Source organism: Echeneis naucrates, chromosome 20 (assembly GCF_900963305.1).
Source record: "Echeneis naucrates chromosome 20, fEcheNa1.1, whole genome shotgun sequence".
In the NCBI taxonomy this organism is placed as follows: Eukaryota; Metazoa; Chordata; class Actinopteri; order Carangiformes; family Echeneidae; genus Echeneis; species Echeneis naucrates.
The window spans coordinates 18,218,798-18,238,641 of NC_042530.1; the positions used below are offsets into that span (position 1 = coordinate 18,218,798).

The 19,844-nt window shown below is 39.1% G+C and overlaps 1 protein-coding gene across 2 annotated transcripts in view; it reads right to left on the bottom strand.

Moving 5' to 3' along the window:
• Positions 1–19,844, bottom strand: part of vav3 (vav guanine nucleotide exchange factor 3) — a 96,027-nt gene that overhangs the window by 59,893 nt on the left and 16,290 nt on the right. For both annotated transcript variants that reach the window (XM_029528709.1, XM_029528710.1), the window contains exon 2: positions 13,483–13,599. In XM_029528709.1, the coding sequence (XP_029384569.1) occupies positions 13,483–13,599 (117 nt within the window). The remainder of the gene's footprint in view (positions 1–13,482; positions 13,600–19,844) is intronic.

Below are 19,844 nucleotides of genomic sequence, written 5' to 3' on the forward strand. Positions count from 1 at the left end.
CTACACCCCCACCCTCCAATGCCTGCCTGCCTGTCTCTCTCTCTCTCTCTCAACCCAACCGGTCGAGGCAGATGGCCGCCCCCCCTGAGCCTGGTTCTGCTCGAGGTTTCTGCCTCTTAAAGGAAGTTTTTCCTTGCCACTGTTGCCAAGTGCTTGCTCATCGGGGGATCTGTTGGGTCTCTTTAAATAAATTTATAAAGAGTTTGGTCTAGACCTGCTCTATATGTAAAGTGCCTTGATGTAACTTTGTTATGATTTGGCGCTATACAAATAAATCTGATTTGATTTGATTTGATTTAATCCCTGAACGTGCCAGCACACTCAGTTACACAAATGCATCACAGATTCAAGATAGATCCCATTGCCCTAGAGGCCAAGCTCTGACCACATAACTGGCCTCTCCCCTATCCTACCAGTACCACACAGAAGATACACACCAGAAATTTGATGCTGACATCCTCTCAACTCCAGTGCGCCACTGGGGCTGCTGTGAAGCCTACTGATGTTAAATTTATGTGCGTGAAATGAGGATGTTACACATAGAATAATGTCACCAATCAACCAGAATGACATCTCTCCAACATCTGTCAATGCCTGACACTGACAAAGCCTTTTATCATTGCAGGTATTATACACATCCCATGTCTGAAATCTGAAGATCTGCTGTATGGTGAACCAGCTTTGGAGGCTTTCCAGTTTTAGCTGGCAGACATTCTGAGAGATGAAACGTGTGTGTCGTTTTTACACACATTTGCAACAAAATTGATCACTCACACAAAACAAAGAATATTTACATGCAACACATCCATTAGCAGCTACACAACCAAGAATAGACATGAGCGGTTGGAATTTGAAGAGGCAGGGCATTTTAGTTTAGCCTGAAAATCTCAGTTAGCAAAGCAAAAATAGATTTTTCCTTCTGTTCTCAGAACTCATGATTCAACTGTCACAAGGACAAGAGCAAGAGTGATACAGTATCTGTTCTCTAAAGTGGCTCTGAGCAACAGCGTCATCAGCCAAAACAGAAAGGGAAGCTGAAACAGCAGAGTAACATAGCAAAAACTAAAGTTTTAGTGTCATAAGGCTAAGGTCAAAGGTTTAGCTCAGCACCTATGTGGAAGATAAATGGCAGATGCTGGAGGACTACCTGGTCTGTGATGATGGCTAATGAATCTGCTATGCCTGAGTAGGCTGCTTAGCTGCCTCTCATCATTTATGCCACATCTCTAAAGCAGGATGAGGGATGTGTCTGCCCCGATGAAAGGGGCAGACACATCCCAAAGACAGTCAGGGTCCATGTCAGCAACTATCTGCCTGTTTCAGGTTTTTAAATTTACACACTGACAATAGATTAGCACAATTAGCTTTTCATTCTCACAACAGCTTCAACACAATAGTGACATTACAGGATACTAAATCTTTTCACTTAAATAACAGATAAAGCACATAAAAGCGTGTTCAGAATTCAGGCACATATTTAAAAGAATAAAATGTCTCTGCTTTTGAAAACCAACACGCAAGAACATGGCTGCTGTATTTAAGATGAGTCACACGCCAGCGTTTTTACTGCTTCCACACACAACCCAGCACTCTGCCCCTGCTTGCTACACTCTTCCTTGATGTGGCTGGTTTCCTGTTCCCTCTTTTTCCTCAAATCAATGATTACCAATTATCACCTAAAAATAGAAACATTAGCTGAAACCTTTCAAATGTGTCAAGTTATTCATTAGGTAATGAATCTCAAATCATATGCAATAAAATGCTATATATAGCTCTGCACACAGGCATTCACAAGAATGTATTCCTGACGGATGCAGCTGGTGTGTTCATTTCACTCCACGTTACAAGCAACCAGTGAAGGCTCGATTGGCTCAGAGAGGGTGACTAACCAACATGGCAATTAGTGCTATGGCTCAATAATGTTCATCATACATAATTAGTGTGTTTAGATATACAAAGGCTGATTGGAACGCAGCTTGTGTTTTTCCTTTCTTCTCAGTACCCATATTCTGAAGCATCAAACACTGGTTGACGTGTATTGTCCTACACCATGTGGTGAAAGCACACTGTGTGTCAACCCCCATGCAGAGTGTTATTAGACTGGATGGGAAAAACTGAACTGTGTTATATTTTTATTCCTTGAGTGTTTGTTTCTTCTGGCCAGGCAACTACATCAAGACCATAAAATGATCATGTGATTTATGTCTAATTTATAACTGTTGCCTTATGGCAGTGTTTATCACCTGCAATCAAATGATTGGGTTCCTCACATTCAGTTGTCATAAAACAGAAAATTATCTTGTGGTAAAGTCCGAGACTGCCATTCCCACTTACATATTTCAAGCCACACATGTTCAGTTAAGTCTGTTTTTCCTGAATGTATTTATTATTTTCTTACTGTCCTAAATATTTTTCATCATTCTACTCATTACCATGGTTTTAAGTATGTACACCCTGGTCTTTGGGGTACAGAAATCACTTAGTTTCATTAGTTAGTTTCCCATCCACATGGTCAACATTAAAAAATTTAAATACTGCTAAGCCTGCTAGTGGGTGTTCCAATTGTCAGTATGTTTTAATTTTAAATTTTTTCTCAATCTCATTTACTACATTGCTGAGAATACTAAAAAGAAAAAGCACACAGACCATATCTGGTTAACATATGCTTAGTTAAAAGAATTCAACATAGTTATCTAAACACACCGACTTACTTCCTGCATTGGTCTGACCCTTGTAAAAGAGTCACACCTGCCTGCAGGGCTCCTTTTATAGTGAGGGAATGGTAATTGGAACCCACCATTTTGACAGGAGAGTTTGTCAGCGGTTGAGTTTGTAAGTTGTCCATACAAAGAGTTTTATTGCTAAAAATATGAAGAATACTTACGAAGTGTGTATGTCTTGATACTGTACTTGTTGTTGTGAAACGGTTTTCTTAGATTATGTCACTTGATTTGTAGGTGAGCTTGTGTATCAGCCCTTCACTATGGAAAGTTGGTTTGATCCAACTTAGAAAGGTCCTGGCTTTCACTCAGTCTTGACTCTGACAGTGGAAAGAGAGGAGGGCACTATGCTGCCAAGCGCGTTGCCGGTATATGGCATGAGAGTCTGCCTACGCTCTAGGCTGTTTGCTTGATTTGAAGCTTGTAAGTTTGTTATTTTATTTTTGAATATTTTTTTTTTCTCTTCAACCTTCCAAGAAGCAATAAATTGGCATAATTGCAACTTTTGGTTCGCCTTGTTATGTTCACCCAGCCCTCATCCAAAGGAACCCTTTTACAGATCTCCAAATAATGATTGATAATGGTCTACAACACTGTGTGATCATCCAGACCACATTTGAGGCCCTGGTACAGATCACCTTGTAACTTTATTGACTGGAGGTAGGAAATAGGCCGTGTGTAACCAATGTTCTTTCAGATGGTGATGATCAGGGGCAGTCTCCAAGAGGTTGTAACAAGAAGTCAGATTGTATTAAAGAGTTAAAGAGAATCTGACATAGCTAATAATCTCCCTTGATTATTTGCTATGGAAATCATGTCCTAATGAGTTATATTCTCAGTCTCTAGTTTCAGATTTCCATCAATACAACACTCTGCCCTCATTCCAATATGGTTTCTTCTGGTTTAAAAAGGGGAACATGGCATTGAAAAAGTAGTAGTAATTTACAAACCAATAGTTTATTAAACCAATTTGAGTTGCCACATGAGCAACACCAGATGTGAATGTGTTGTGCTGTGAGTATCTTTGATTCAAACACATTTTATATATGTTCTCTGATAGCGTTAGTGATATTGCACATTCCTGAAATAACAATGAATGTGTGAGAAAGAGAGTTAAGTGGTATTTGTTTGACACATAAGCACCAACTGAACAATGTTGATTAATCACTTGCATCCAGCAATACTGGGCCATGTTCGATGAATCAATTGCAGTTGGAGTCAATATGAGATCACAGAAGTTATGACTGGAGGTAGCGTTGGACTTGTTTCCTCAAGCAATAATTTATTGGTAGAACTCAAATGTGCCATGCTATCTGCTGATGACTGGACCGTGAGTGGGAGTCTTTGGCACAGGGCACAAACACACATTGTGTGTTTAAAACACTTTAACAGTCAAAAGAAACAACTCAGCCATTACTGAGATTTCTGCTGTTTTCTAAATGTCCTTGCACAAAGGTTGTAACAAAATAAGTCTCGGTAGAAGCTGATGATGCTTCCCGTTTTACTCTTCTTGCTGCATCACACTCTCAGATCAGCATCACTGGAGGTAAAGTTATCTTCAGAATGAGCTGTGAGTCTCTGCACAATTCACTCTCCATTTTTATGTAAAGTCAAAAGGAAGGTCATCCTGGCTATTCAGGTGAATCACATCAACCTGCATACACAACAGCCCCTTGGGAAACAACCACACGTTAACAACGTCCCTTACATTTCAAACAGATCCTTGAAATCCTGCTTCAATTTCGCATTTATAAACAAGCAGGTCTTTGACGTAATCACACATTTGCAGAGATGTCACACACACAAGCACACACACTGATTGTTCCCTCACAGCTCGAAGTAATGATGCACAAACACATCTGATCTGCCAACTGCTATCTTGCTAACAGTTGACATTACTTGATATAACTGATTTAACTAGTTGAATTCCAAACTCTCAAAATTAGCAGGCTCCACACAACTGATCATTAGTCACAGCATCACCCACACGCACACACACATATTTATGCTGTAAATACTAGGGGTGCAACGGTACAGGTAGCTCACAGTATGGTACATACCTCGGTTTTTGGGTCACGTTTCGGTGCATAAAGAGAAATTTTTTTCTCCCAAAATAATTTATTTGGCTTGTCAGAACAAGTGCCAAACAATTCTGGTACTAAATAACTTTAACAGTTGCTTAACAAATACAGCACTTCATAGTAGACTAGCCTCTTTTTCCTTGCCTACTACTTACACCATAGTATAAAATATGTATAAAAAATTCAAACGTGCAAAAAAAAATATATGAGCGAATCTTCTAAAAAACAGGGCAAATAATTACAGTGAGAAGGAACAGAAGCACCCCCTCAAAGCTGAGGCACATGACCTTTCTAGATGTCAATCTTCTCTAAAGACTAGCTGAAAATGTTACCTGTTTTTCTTTTTGTTTTACACATTTTTATTTATTGTTATTGTGTTGTTATTGTTTTTGTTTTTTGTTTTTTTTTTGTATTTATTGTTGTTTCACACGAAATAGTTAAAAGTTGATGAATAAATAAGTGTACTATAGAGACTACTATAGGCCTTTTGTCTAATTGAGAAGGGTCTTTGTTTTTTGTACTTATTTATACGTATTTATTTTTTTAGCACTCTGCTCCATGTTGAGTATAATAAGCTATATGAATACTGAACATTTGATATAATGTATGTTTTTTACATTTAGTCATTCATTTTACATTATTATTCATTGTTTATTGTAATAAATTAATTCAAGCAACAAAAAATCTGAGGAGCTTCTTGAGAGCCGAAAGAGACGACTCTTTTTAGTGATCCATGCCCAAAGAACCGGCTCTGTTTAGAGAGCCGGTATTCCCCGAACATCCCTTGAATCCTTTCACCACAAATGGACACTGAACATAGCCCACAAATTTGAATGGAGGTCTCACCTGTAGTCATTTAATCAGGATCTGATTTACACCTGGGACGCTGGGTGAATATAATGAACTGCTTAAACCGAAAAAAAATTTGGCAAGCCTGTAAAAATAATGTCCCACTGGTTTCATCATTAAATATATGACATACAGAAAAGTAGTACAGGGCCTCATCATTTATGACATCTGAAGCACCAAAGTCTAACAGAAAACAGAATTTTTTTGAATGTCCTACTTTATATTGTCTGCAGCTCCCTTTGTCCTGCATCAGATTGCCATGTCTTGTCCCATATCGGGCGGTTAAGTCCATCTCCTTTGCCTTGTCTAGTTCCATGATTTATGTTGATACTTAGATTTTTTTTTGTCAAGCTTAGCTTTGTGGTTTGTGTTGATACCTTGTTTAGCTTTCTCCAAGTATTGTCTCGCACCTTTTCATCACTTTCGCTTTTATTTCCTCAAAGATTGATTTTTGAATTGGTCTTTGAAAATAAACATTTAACAATTTGCTACTTTGTCTTGCAAGTTGTGCATTTGGGTTCACATTCATACTGCTCTGTCATATGACCTGGCCAAAATGGACCCACCCTCAAAGCCGTTGTCCACTCCCAAGATGCCTGTTTGGATCAGGAGGAGGAAGTGATGTCAACCCTGCATAGCACAATCAAAGGCAGCTGCATGATTAATCTACATAATCTGCATCCTCTTTCAAAGAGGATGAGTCCTTGACTTTGATCAACTAACTTTAATCTATCACCACTAAAACTTGATCCATTTGATGCATTATGTATTATTAAATGTATTATTAAATTGTTCTATTCATATCCAAGGACCCCACAAAATACATTTTGAACTGACATTTATTGACAAGATAAGCAAGAATAACATGGTTTAATATGAATGTCAAGGTTAAAATACAAAATCCAAATCCACAAATTATCAATTTCATAAAGGGCCTCAAGTGGCCTTTCTGTCGGCAATTCAGAAATTCTGCAGAGGCCTTTTCACACAAATATCAGCATGTTAGCAGTTGCTGTAAATATAAATAAGAAAGTAAAGATCATCCTTTATCAGTCCATCAATGGGGAAAATGTTAAGTGCTTTACCCAGTGATCATGTTTCTAATACTTCAGGTATCAGTCTACATTATTGTATCCCTATCATGTTACAGGACTACACTGACGTAGGGTAACCCTGTACATCTTTCCCCTGTACTTCCAGGTAAAAGGGCCGTCAGTGGTGAAACTGGGGTCAAGGTTACATGGGTCACACAGTCCCTCTCTGGCCCAGTCTCAGCACTGGCCTATAAAAATCTGGCATGCCGGCATTCATGGCCAGGTAAATCCCATGCCCTGCAAGTTACTGCCATCCTCGCATCCCCGCCAGGACTAAATACTGTCAGTCAATAAGAATGTGTGTGTAGAACATTGCAGTTATTATATTTGCATACGTTACACTTAAGTCATGTTTGCATTGAGGCTGTCTGCTCAGTTTATTTGTTACACAGTTTCTTGAGAACTACAATACGCCAACAATGTACAAAATTTTCTCTCACTCAGTCACACATAGATATGAACAAACATAAACTTTCACCTCAAGCCACAGGAAAAGTGGGCATTAGATATAAAGGTGGCAAACCCAATTTCCTTACACACACACACACACTCAAACACACTCCATGAGGCCTCAGAGAGACAGCACTGCAGGAAAGCAGTTTTGATTTGAACCTCATGAGCTGGTGTGGAGTACATTGGTCTACAGGCCTATACACAAACAGAGTAAAGCACCAGTTCACCTAAATCTAAATTCAAATACACAGAAGTAACTCCAGTGGGGCTCTGCTGTGACCATTTCTTCTTCCTGTTTCCTGCTGCTTAATGAGACTTCAGATGAGTCAGTCTATAGAGGAGTCAATGCTGCCACACACACAACACTCATGGGCTTGGCGTCAAATGCAGGAGGGGGAGTCAAGCCTGGGCTGGCTCTGCAGGAGCAGTGCCAGGTGAGTCTACTAATGAACCTCTCTTTCTGCCTGCAGTAGTGGGTGGACTGGAGAGCACATGGAGGACATTTTCCTGAGGCAAAGGACCAAGAAGTTTATGTTTGAAGTATTTTATGTTTAGTAAAAGGTCCTGCTAAGCTCTGCCGTTCTGTGCTCTTTGCTGGGGAGAACCCCAGTGGCAGGGAACCTGCTACAGTCTTCTTCTCCATGACAATGATGTAGGTGACAGGTTGCCATGCCATGTTAAGGAGGCCTGATCATAAAGATACTCCTGCTAAATCATTTTACTGTTGTTGTAATCTATTTGGGGTCCATGAGTTTTCTTACTGAATAATTCTGAATTTGGGGGCAATTTCTGACTAAACCTGGATGCGTCCACGAGATCTGAAAAAGCTCCTTGTTCCTACTCCAAAAACTAAAGATAAGAAAAAAATGGCTGAGGTGCTTGTTGGACCTACAATTCAGATGTGAACATTTCACTCATTCTGTCAAGAACTCGGATGCTAATGTGATGCATAATTAGTTAATCTATCATGATAACTTGGGTGAATAAAAGGTTTCAATAAACACAATAATTTCAATGGGTGGCATTACATCCAGCGTGCTAACACAGGGATCAAATATGACTGCTGTCATCAAAGGGGTTTCCCTTCAACACTATGAGACAATCAAGGAGACCATTCATTTCATGCCTTTGCCTGAGAACCATTTTGTTTGTGTTTTATTGCACATATGTGTGTGCTTTCACACCTGATGACAGCCAATTCTCAAGTGTGATTCCATTGGACGCTGCTATCATGCAGGCAGTCCCAGGGAGTCCATGAATTATCAACAAAGATTTCAGTACTGCAGCTTCCATCAAACTGTAATGGAGACAATTCAAACTCCATGAATGGAGAGGGACAGTGAGCAAAGCATTGAAGCTTGACAGAATATTTCAGTAACATGTCAGTGTCTCCATCTAAACTGGGTCAGAATGTTAATTTATTACGATTCAAAGTTTCAAGTAATGTTGCAAACTTGACATCAGACAGACATCATGGTCTTTTATTTTACGATCATGGCCAAAAATACCGGAACACTTGTTTGTTCATCTATTCGTTTGCTGTTATTCTTAATATTCAGTCATTCATTTTACTGTTTGTTCTGAGTCTGTGGGTCATTAAACTAAGAACAATAATACAGCATCTTCTGATCTGAGAGGAAGCGTATTCAGAGAGTCACTCATAGGGAAATATGTGAATTTTATCAGCACCAATGTATTGATAACCAAACACATGATTAGTTTTTATAGCAGCTTTTAAAACCACTGTAACAAGAGTGGTACAGCAATGCACCCCAAGCGTCCATTAGCACATGGCAGACGTTCAATATCAGATAGGGACAGATCAGCTAGAAAGCACAGCTGAAGGACAAAGGAAAGTGGGAGCATTAGCCTTTGGTGTGTTTCCACAGTTAAATTTATCACAGTCAACTGAGGAGGAAGGTACCAATCAATAAACCCTCTCTATCTCCATCCTCTGACTTCCCTTCCCCCAACTCTGCTATCTTCTTCATATGATCAGCATCCTCATCGACAGGAGAAGATCGTAACATACAGCAGAGCTCACTGGAATTGAGATGGCACTGTCTTTGTATTCAAATGTCCATTTTAACCTGCTCAAAGACTTTCAAAATGAATATAAATTCAAGTGGTGGTCAGATCACTGTGGTATGGTATAGTCACAGTAAACACATGGCCATGTCATCACAGATGCATGAACTGGTAGGGAGGCAGCAGCAGAAAAAAGGACATGCTCCATTAATCTTCTACTGCATCTCTGTCTTTTCGATAAAATGGCATTCCAGTAGTATTGAATAATTACTTCATATTTTTAGAAGTAATTAAAAAATTAGGAATAAAATATTAATATTCATAAATTTTGGGGACAGTGAAACCATAATTCCACTTAAGGAATTTATTTATATTATACTTATCTGATTTTGTTTTATTTATTGTTTTGACAATCACAGTTTCACGCTTACAGAAATGTGAATGCTGCTCACACTATAACTGGAAGATCTGTGGTCACTACAAACAGCCGACTGAAATTAAAGCACAGTAGATGCTTCTGCGTCTTATCGGTGAGTCTGTGAAAATCTTTTTTTCCACAGTGAAGCATCTATCCCTCATGTGACAGTGACTGAGATGGCTCATGCCAGCAATTGAGCCAATTCTGAAATGACTAGAAATGGCAACGAAAAACTGAGTCAGAGTCACTCACTCAGGAATGATTATAGTAGCGTGAGAACAGGGGAGAACATGCACAACCTGAAGTCTTCTCAATCGCACTGCTTTGTTGCAGGTTTTCAACTGCACTGTGTATCGCTGTTTCAACAACATATACACAATATCAAAGATTTCTCTCTTGCATCAAGTGGATGAAGGATGGAGTCCTCTCCAGCGAGAGAATATTGTGGTTCTCAGCGTGTACTGATGTTCACACCATTAACTCTGGTGTGCTCTAAGCCTTCCCATCTCTCTGCCAAGTGTATCTCAGTGTGTTTGTGTGTGTATGGCCTGTGAAAACAAGTTTCTCTTCTCTCTGCAGAGCCTGTAACCCCCCATGTGTCTACAAAACAGATGTGCAAACCAGATGTTCCCTCAGTGAGGAGAAAGGGCTACACACAGCTCTGCTGTATTTGTCAGTGTGTATCTGGTGCCAGGTTTTAAAGCCAAGAATACCAATAGGTCAAAAGCTCTTTGTAAGATGTATTAATGTTTTCAGAGGGAGCTGCATTTTAAAGATAACATCAGGAGTCCTACTCAAAAACAAATTTATCGCTACAGGTAATTGTTACGCACAGAGCCCGCTTTGTATAATATGTGGCAACAGGCTAGCAAATTAGGCAATGAAGCCTTCAAAGCTGCTTCCGCACATGGAGACATATGCTTTTTCAACACTTAAGTCACCCCTCATGGTGAGTTTTATTTTTATACATTTTGGTTTTAATTTGTTTCTGTGTATTTATTGTTTATATGACACTAGTCCATGGCACAAAAAACATTGGGGACCGCTGGCTTAGCCTATTCCTCCCTCTCCTCATTCCATTAGCCTCTATGGAGCTAGCTGAAAAAGGTTTAACAGATCTAGCTTACTGTCTAATTTCAGAAATCTTAAATTCACTCAGGGAAATGTGGTATTCACTCAGGGGAGTCATTAAAGTGTTTGAATCTGGTGTTTGTAGCTCTGGGGACATGGGAGTTGGTTGTTCTGTGGATTATATTTCAGTGGCTCAGGGAGCATTGCTCAGAGGAAGTTTAAGAAACACTAGTCAAGTTAAAATAAAATGGTTTATTCGTGATTGGATTTAAGTGTTTGTGAAACCTACCAGCTTTTGTGATTAAGAAATCTTTAATCAATAGCCTCCTCAGTCTATATAAAGACACTGTTTTGTTTTTTACAATTTGAAGATCAAATCTGAAACAGTTGAATACAAACTCCCCACGTTTAACATAAAATGTTATGTTTGTCAAACAGTAAATGAAAGGTTTTGTAATTGCATAACCTGTTGGTTTTTTCATGAAATATTTCACTATGAGGGCAAAGAAGAAAACTTACTAGCGAGTCAAGGGTAAATTAATCATGGATGACTTAATTCTCCTTTAATGCAAATTTTACGGCAAGCCGTTACAGAAACATCCGAGATAGCGCGTGTAGTCCCCCAACGCAACTTTCTGCATATTAGATACGTACCTGTTTTGGTTCCAGTCAATGTTATGATTCATTCATTGTAAGTTCTAAATGAAAGGTTTAAGCTCTGATTGAAATTAGATTAGAAAGTTGTTATAATAGTTGGTGTTATATAGTCAGGACACTGAAAATAATTTTGTGGCATCGATAAAACCATCTCCACCTCCTGAGACAGGAAAATATTTTTACTTACTTACTTATTACTTTACTATTTTATTACTACAATAATACCATTTACTGTCTGTTGTTGCAAATTTATAACATACCCACATTTCTATCTATTTCGTGTCAAATTAACAATCTTCACTTAGTTTAGCATCACCTTGAAAGCAAAAAATTCCCAAATTTTTTTTTATATACTTGTATATAAATTCAGGCATTGATGGTTTAATTCAGCTTAGCACACTAGTGAAAACGAACATTCAAGAGGGGTTAAAAGTGAACTGCTGACTTCTCATGTGCCATACCTATTCTCAGGCTCAGCACCCTAAGTGGCTTTTTCTTGAATATTGTATCACTAATATTTGGCAGAGAGACAGCATTAAAATATCTTTAGTGAGCCAAAGCATCCATTAATTGAACATTTCGCAAAGGATATTGACCAACTACTATACTTAAATTTTCCATAACAATAGCATAAACACCAGGAGTGCACATGCAGTGTGGACACACCAATGATTTTGCAGATTAAGTCCTGACCTGGTGGAGTAGTGGATAGAGCATCTGCTACAGGAGCAAAAGGCTACAAGGTCTACGTCAGCGATGCTGGTTCGGTTCCTGCCAGTGTCATTTGCCACATGACATTTCCCTCTCTATCTCTTGCCCCATTTCCTACCATTCCTCAAACTGTCCTATAAAATAAAAGGCCAGAAAAAAACACAGTCAAATAATGAGCTGGTTTTCTTTCCAAGCATCAGTCATGGTGAAGTTCATGACCTCAGTCTCACAGCTAATTCTCCGTTCGTCTTTTAAGTGAGATTAATTTTACCAACAATATGTTACCACACTTGTGATTATAATGAGAGCTGGTGACAAAGTGTAAAGATAAACAGTATTACTAAGATCTTAGAGTGTGAATCTGCTCATACTGATTCACACTCACACACTAAGATAGGAATGATCCTGAGTGATGGAAGAAAACAAAAAAAGCCCAGGATCTAATGAGACATGAGGTATAACAGTGCAGATAAATGTATTTGGCTTTTTATCTTTTATATTATAACAGCTAATAAATGATTTATGAAGTAAACTACTTATTAACCATTTATATATCTTTATATAGGGATTGTGAGTAATTATTACTACGTGTGGGTGGTTTCAGCTTTCAGTGATGTCCAGAATGCCTTAGTCATAATAGCTGTGTCTTCCTGTGGTTCTTATAGTGACACGCATTTCATCCTGTCCTCTCATAAATGCCCTACATGAGCTCCGGGGTCCTGTAGCAAAGACTGAGAATCCTATCAAAGTAAAGAACCTGGGGCCAGACTTTTAACCCCTCGTAAAGTTTGCACACTGAGGCATTTTCCCTCTAATGAGAGGAAACAATTAAACGGTTGGGTCACATTGGTGACTTTAGCTTTATCTTTGAGTTTGGGGGTCTTCAGAAAGATGCTATGTGGCCTCAGACAGTGTTGAAGAACCTCAATGGTTCAGTAGCTCCATAGGCCAGAGAAATTGCTGTGACAATGACAGATTGTCCAGACTAAGACTATCTTAAAGATAGTGGTTATATGATGATTTGCAAAATGGAGCACAGGCTGGATTTCATGCAAAAGGAACTTCATTATAAATCAAGTTAAGGAAAAAGGACATCTTTCACTTATACTTTACTTTAACGGTATGTAATGTCATTAAAAATTTGCCAAGCATGGAACTGTCAGTAACCTTCCTGGACATAGGGGGAAGGCCACCCTGGAAAAGTCTGGGGTAATTGTTTCAATTATAGTTATTATACACTTATTATTAGCAATTAAACAAAGACGGTGTGAGTGTGGGTGTGAGAGCACACCTGAAATATTCAGTTCAGTCTCTAGGGATAGCTTGCACACAGTGAGTGTGAATGTAGACAAGAACCAGGCCTAATCTTTCTGAGTGTGACTTGAGCAGTACTGCCTTACCTTTCCAAAATCCCTGACGTCAAAAAGGTCAAAAGCTTCAAACAGCTCACTCTTCTTCATACCGAAAATCTCACTGCAGGCTGTCAGGAAAGTCCTGATATTCTTCAGGCACAGGAACTGTTGAGACAGGAGGGGTGAATGAGTGACTCACATAGAAATGAACGGACTGTGTTGCATGCATGAATGATATGACATTTTGCAATGTGATTTATTAAAATTTCTAAAAAGCTAATATGTATGAGTGTGCAGGTTGGATTGTGCTGCGGCTCCTCTGACTGCAGGCTGAGTTTTCCCTTTAGCTGTCTAATCAGGCCATGTAACTGAGGACACTGGAGGACCACTGTACTGAAAAATAGATGATGATCTGCATTTATCGTAGGGACAGGCCTATTATCGGCTGGGCTGATTATTGGTGCCAATATTAGGCATTTTGACATATATCAGCAATTTAAATCTGGGTTATTTTGGCTCTGATGCAGCCGCGCTTCTCTGTCCGCTGTTACTACTCTGTCTCCAGCATTGTCCCACCCACAGCACCATCTGATTGGTGACACTTTCAGCAACTGTTTTGAGCTTCTGGTGGCACCACTCTCTCTCTCCGGGAAGTTCCAGTGCTTGGCAGGCAATAGAAAACTATAGGAAAACTACGATAATCGGTAAAAAATTATCAATAAATGTTTTGCTGCGCAATATTTTTTATAGTTGTGTTAATTGATTTGAACTAATTTAAGTTTACTAAACCTGTATGGTTGTCTACAGCAATATAAATTATAATATTTTCTCTTTTTTTTTACTTTTATCTTTCAGATTTGACTGAGGCAGACTGATAGGTGCCGAACAATGATTCACATCCAATAAATAAAATTTTGATTTCTATTTCTATTCATAGCAAATAAATGGACTTCTATCATTTTTTTAACTACTCTAACTACTCAGTATCCACTTGTGTGAATTTCCTTGAAGTCTGTTACCTTCACTAAACCTGTACAGTCGTTGACAGAGATAAAGTATGAATTGTTTTAGGTGAACATGTACGTCACGGTGTACGGTGACGATCATACAAGTCTGTGTAAGTCCACGGTGTTAACTCAAAACAACATGACAAAGAACATCCAGTCATAATGACGTTTTCTGGTTTAGACATATTTATTTCTTGCTAGATTTTGAAGGATCAGGATCAGTGAGCCAAACTCACTAGTTTAGTCCTGTGTCAATGCAACACTGTCCGCTATGTTGAATTCTATTCTGAATTTACGCAATCGCCAAACCTCCTTCACTCGGATTGGCTATTCTTAAAAATTGCCTGGTTTTGTTGCCCAAGATTTGCATAGAATAGAAAGCTTTACAATTTTTCCCATCATCCCCAACTGTCATTGAAAATGAAGGGTAGCTTGTTGCCAAGCCTCTGTCTTTTTGTCTCCCGTGTGACTAAGGGGTAATAGATCAGCATGTCTAGCCATTTCCTTTCTCTGCTGTCCTTGAATACAGTCTTCACCATGGTATGCTGTGCTGCATGGGGATGCTCCAATCGTTCAGAGAAAAGTGTGCACATGTATGGCTTCCCCAAAGACAGGGACAGGAGGAAAATATGGATGGCGAAAGTCCATCCATCCATTCATCTTCTACCGCTTTTCCATTTCCGGGTCGCAGGGGTGCTGGAGCCAATCCCAGCCAACGGTCCAGGCGAGGGACACAGTACACCCTGGACAGGTCGCCAGTCCATCACAGGGCCAACACACAACTTAAAACAAACATAAGTGACAGATTAACTTTTCAGTTATATTGAATTTTTGGAACACTTTATTTACTGTAGAAAACTTTAGGGAGCTACTTATTTAGTTTAAGTTTTCATTTATCTTCATAAGACATGCTGCTGAACCTGGGAGCTCCCTGCTCTTTTTGTTAGAATTTTAAAACAAAGATGTCTATTGTCTAAGATAAAAAAAAAAACCAAAAAGAAAAACGTATCAGCCCTGAAAAATCAATATTGGTCTATCTCTAGTTGATGGGCACAAAATAGGAAAGGATCCTTTGACACTCTATTTGTGTTTGTTGAGATGCAGTGCAGCAACAGTGATAGTTTGTACTTAAATGACTGAAACTCGATTTTTAAAACTCAAACTGTAGCCTATGATCTAATCTTTTTGAAATATATATATATATGCATTGTACATGATGCCAACAGCAGGACTGAAAGCTGCTCTGTGCTATATGATAATCCACGCCTACTTAGGTGAGCCTCTGACAGAGTTGCTCCTCATACAGCCTGGATGACACGTAAACCTGCCTGATGGGAAAAAGCAGCCATACTGTGATGATGATATGACTCACAATAAATATATAGTGTGTATGATATGGTGCTATACACGTCTTCCTCAGCCATTGCACTAGTTCACCTCCCTGCACCTTGGTCAGTGTGTCCATGGGGTTCATCCAACTGGGTGTCTTTGTGAATACAGAAGATATTGCAGGTTCTTTAGCTATATACTATTATGTTTAGCTAATTTTATCTACAGAACTCAGCTTATCTCTTCTTGGTTCTTATAATTTCTTATAATAATAAAACTTTTCCAGCAATATAAAAATAAGCATAATTGATTTGTACAGGAGCAGCACAGTTATAATACAGAAAGACATAATGTGTCTGTCAATACAAGTGGACTGACTTTGAATGAAGAATTGAGAACAAGGGCATTACAGTCCTGCTCACCATTACTGGCACCCATGAAGTTAAAGTACATAATGTGGAATATCTCCTGAAGAAAATTTATCAAGTAAAGCTATAGAGAGCTTGTGTTTGATACAAAAGATGAAATGATAAACATAAAAAAAAAAGGGAGGAAAAAATAGAAAAATGTAAAGCTTGTTGTGTCACTGGTATTGGCACCCTTTGCTGTAAATCAGTAGGGAAACCGAATTTGACTCACCTGTGGTAAATCACAAATGAGAATCACCTGTGATAAATTGCATGTGCCCATGTGACATGAATTAGCCAATGAATGATGATTTTTGTGTTTTAAAAAGCCACCTGTTATTACCTGTTCCTTTGTCATAATGGTGAAGACAAAAGAGCTGTCGGAGGACTCCAGAAATGCTATTATTAGTAAACACAAGACCTCCAAAGGGTATAAGGCCATCGCCAAAGTCCTTGGTACGCCAGTTTCAACGGTATGTAATGTCATTAAAAGTTTGCCAAGCATGGAACTGTCAAGAACCTCACTGGACATGGGGGGGGGGAGGCCAACCTGGAAAAGTCTGGGGTAATTGTTTCAACAAGTGCCACCATACACCACACACTAAATGAAGCAGGGCTTTATGGGCAGAGGCCAAGGAAGACACCATTGCTGAGGGCATAAAAAGGAACGACTGATCTTTGCAAAAGAGAACCTGGACAAACCACATTCCTTCTGGGAATGTTTGGAGGCTGTCATCACTGCCAAAGGGTGTGCAACCAAATATTGAGGAGGGATGCTAATATTGCTGCACATTCTCTTTTTCTGTTTGTTTGGGGGTTGAAAATAACAATTAAAAGATCCTGATGATATAAGTTTGGTACACTTCCATTTATTTCTGAAGCTATTATGCAGGTTATGCAAAAAATGAATGGATGCCAGTATTGGTGAGCAGGACTGTATCAGTCATCTTGTCCATCCTTCCTGGAGAAGATGGGGGGGGGGGGCTGTTATTTCAGTGGATAGCTTTAATCTTATGAAAGTTAACATGCTGCTGTGTAAAAAAAAAAAAAAAAAAGACAGTGGATGAAGCATTAGTGAAAAAGCATTTTGAGTGGACTTTGGTTCAGCCAAAGTCCACTCAAAATTCAGGGTGAGACCATACAAGTGCAAATAGAACATTTTAATTTCAGCAGCATAACAGTCCAGTTCAGAGAAACTGCCTGGTGCCAAGAGTTCACTGCTTCTCTACTACAACTCCCAGAGATCACCTGTCACTGCAATCTCAGTCAATCTGTGATCTTTTCACAGAATTTTGTTGATAAAGTGATGAGCACACAAATAAACAAGATAATTTACTGCTGTAGCATAAACACAAAAAAAGGATTTCATACAGAATATCTAATATGAGCTCTGCACAAAACCGAGAGAACTGAAACGACAACAATAAGTCAAGTTTCCTGAAGGAGTAAGATGTCTGTAAGAAGAGTGCAGAGCAGAGGCCAGGGGGACAAGAGGAAGATTTCAACAAACTACAGTTAGTCAACACACATGCATGTATCTGGAACTAACGCCCATTAGTCTTCCTGTAGCTCATACAGGATAGAACAAGAGGATGCTGATGAAAGAGATGTTTCAGGAAGTGATGCTTTCATACCACAATTGTTCACTACAGAGTTGGAATCAGGTTTACTTGATCATCTAATTTCACTTGATTATTGTTGGAAAGAAGCTGAATTTCCTTTTAGCTCAAGGTCATGTGATCATGTGAGAGAGACACAGGTGTAAAGATATATCTGGGCCAGTGTTGACATTCTGAGACAGCAAAACCTGACAGCCAACATGAAGCCAAGGACCAGCTGTGTGGTTGTGGTCAGTGCATTTCAGTGATAACAGTGAGGTTATGTGGCTGCATCAATTCGAGGAACCAGTGTCTGTCAGTGAAACTGTGGTGTGTCGTGGAAACAGACAAGAACTAAAACAGGACAAGACAAAGGAGAAGAGGAGTACCTCCTGTTAATTTAGCGGATAGGCAAGACATTAGCAAAGTCACAATACCATTTTAATCATAAGGAATGGTAGGATTCTTGCATCTAAAGAATTCACTGTCCAGCCGTCTCCAGAGATAAATTCTCATTTAGCAATGCTTCACACTCATCGTCACACGCATCTTCTTCTTCTTTTTCTTATTGTGCAACTTGTTCATAGGAAGTTGATTACATTACTTGTTTCCTGTTCCCTAAAATGTCCAGTGCTCTAGGGTAACATGCCTGCTAGACTCACTTCTCATGTTTGACAACGTGAAAGTGTCATTTTGTAAAAAAAAATAATAATAATAATAATAATAAGCTGAGGACAACCACAGTGCCTAATCTTTTATTCATTGATAATCCACGTTCACAGCTGTAGTCCAAAGCAAAATCAGATTTGAATGCACAGTGCATGTCCATGCATCAAATACGTAATGCCTCTCTGCTCCCTGCTTTCTCTTCTTTCACAAAAGAAAGCCCACAGCCAGGGAGCTAAAGATAAGAGAAAGTGTAAAGCACAGACGAACTGCCAGTGAATACTACTGAATGTTTACACTTGCACACATCACTTTTATTTATCACAAAAGCACATCTTGTCTGCCTGGAGTCTCTGTAGAGTTCCAAAGGACCTCAGTATATTATCTGAGGGAAACAGCTTCACAGAACACAAATGAGAGTGTCTCTACTATACTGAGTTTAAGACAGTGGAAACCGTAGCAGCATGAGGCAGCCACTGTCATCTCTTCTCCTGCATGACTCTATGCAGTATGTGTGTAGTTGTATAAGCAGAAGCCATAAAGTTGACAAACTTTAATAGTAATAGGTATGCAAAACTCTTTTAATGTACATTTACAATTAGCAATACTGTGCTGCTGTCAATTTATATCTTTACAGTTATTTTTTGCCCAACAGCTACTGAAAACACAGACAGTGTTACTTACTAAGGTCTGACTGGTAAAGGGAAATCAGATGTTTTATTCTGTTTCCACTCTTCCACTCGCTGATCTAAGTTGAATGACCTCTTATGATAGTTTAACACTCAACACTCAAAATATCCCACTCACTCATTGCAAGTGCTAATAGTCTTGACCAAGTTACTCCTTTTCCTCCTGAGAACCCAAATGCATAGCAAGGTCCAGTTAAACTGTGCTATTAACTTCTATTGTTGCTTGACTGAGCACATATTTATATACCACTATGCTGTATGCAACTCCAGCTATGCAGAACAGGAGAGGCAGGATTTGCAGTAAGTAGTGAAGACTATCAAAGCTAAGGGCCATCCACTGTAGCTGTTTCTACAAGCAAGCAAACGAAATCGGGAAAGACACCCGAACCCCAGTCATCAGTTATTCGCCACTCTCTCCTTCGATGATATAAATAAGAGGTTCTGGCTTGTTTTTTCCAGGTTCTCATATCTGATGAAATGGTACTATTCAGTTACATTTATCTCTGTAACTTCTAGACAGTCGCTTTGAGCATTAGTGAGAAAAAATAGCAGGCATATATCACAATCCCATTATGATTTATAGACAAAACTAATAGTCCTTGGAGAAAATAATCAGGCCATTAATTGAGAATGAAAATAGTGGTTAGACACTGGCATACAGTAAGTACACTAAAAGAAATTGCATAAAATCCAAAGCAAATACAACCAGCAATG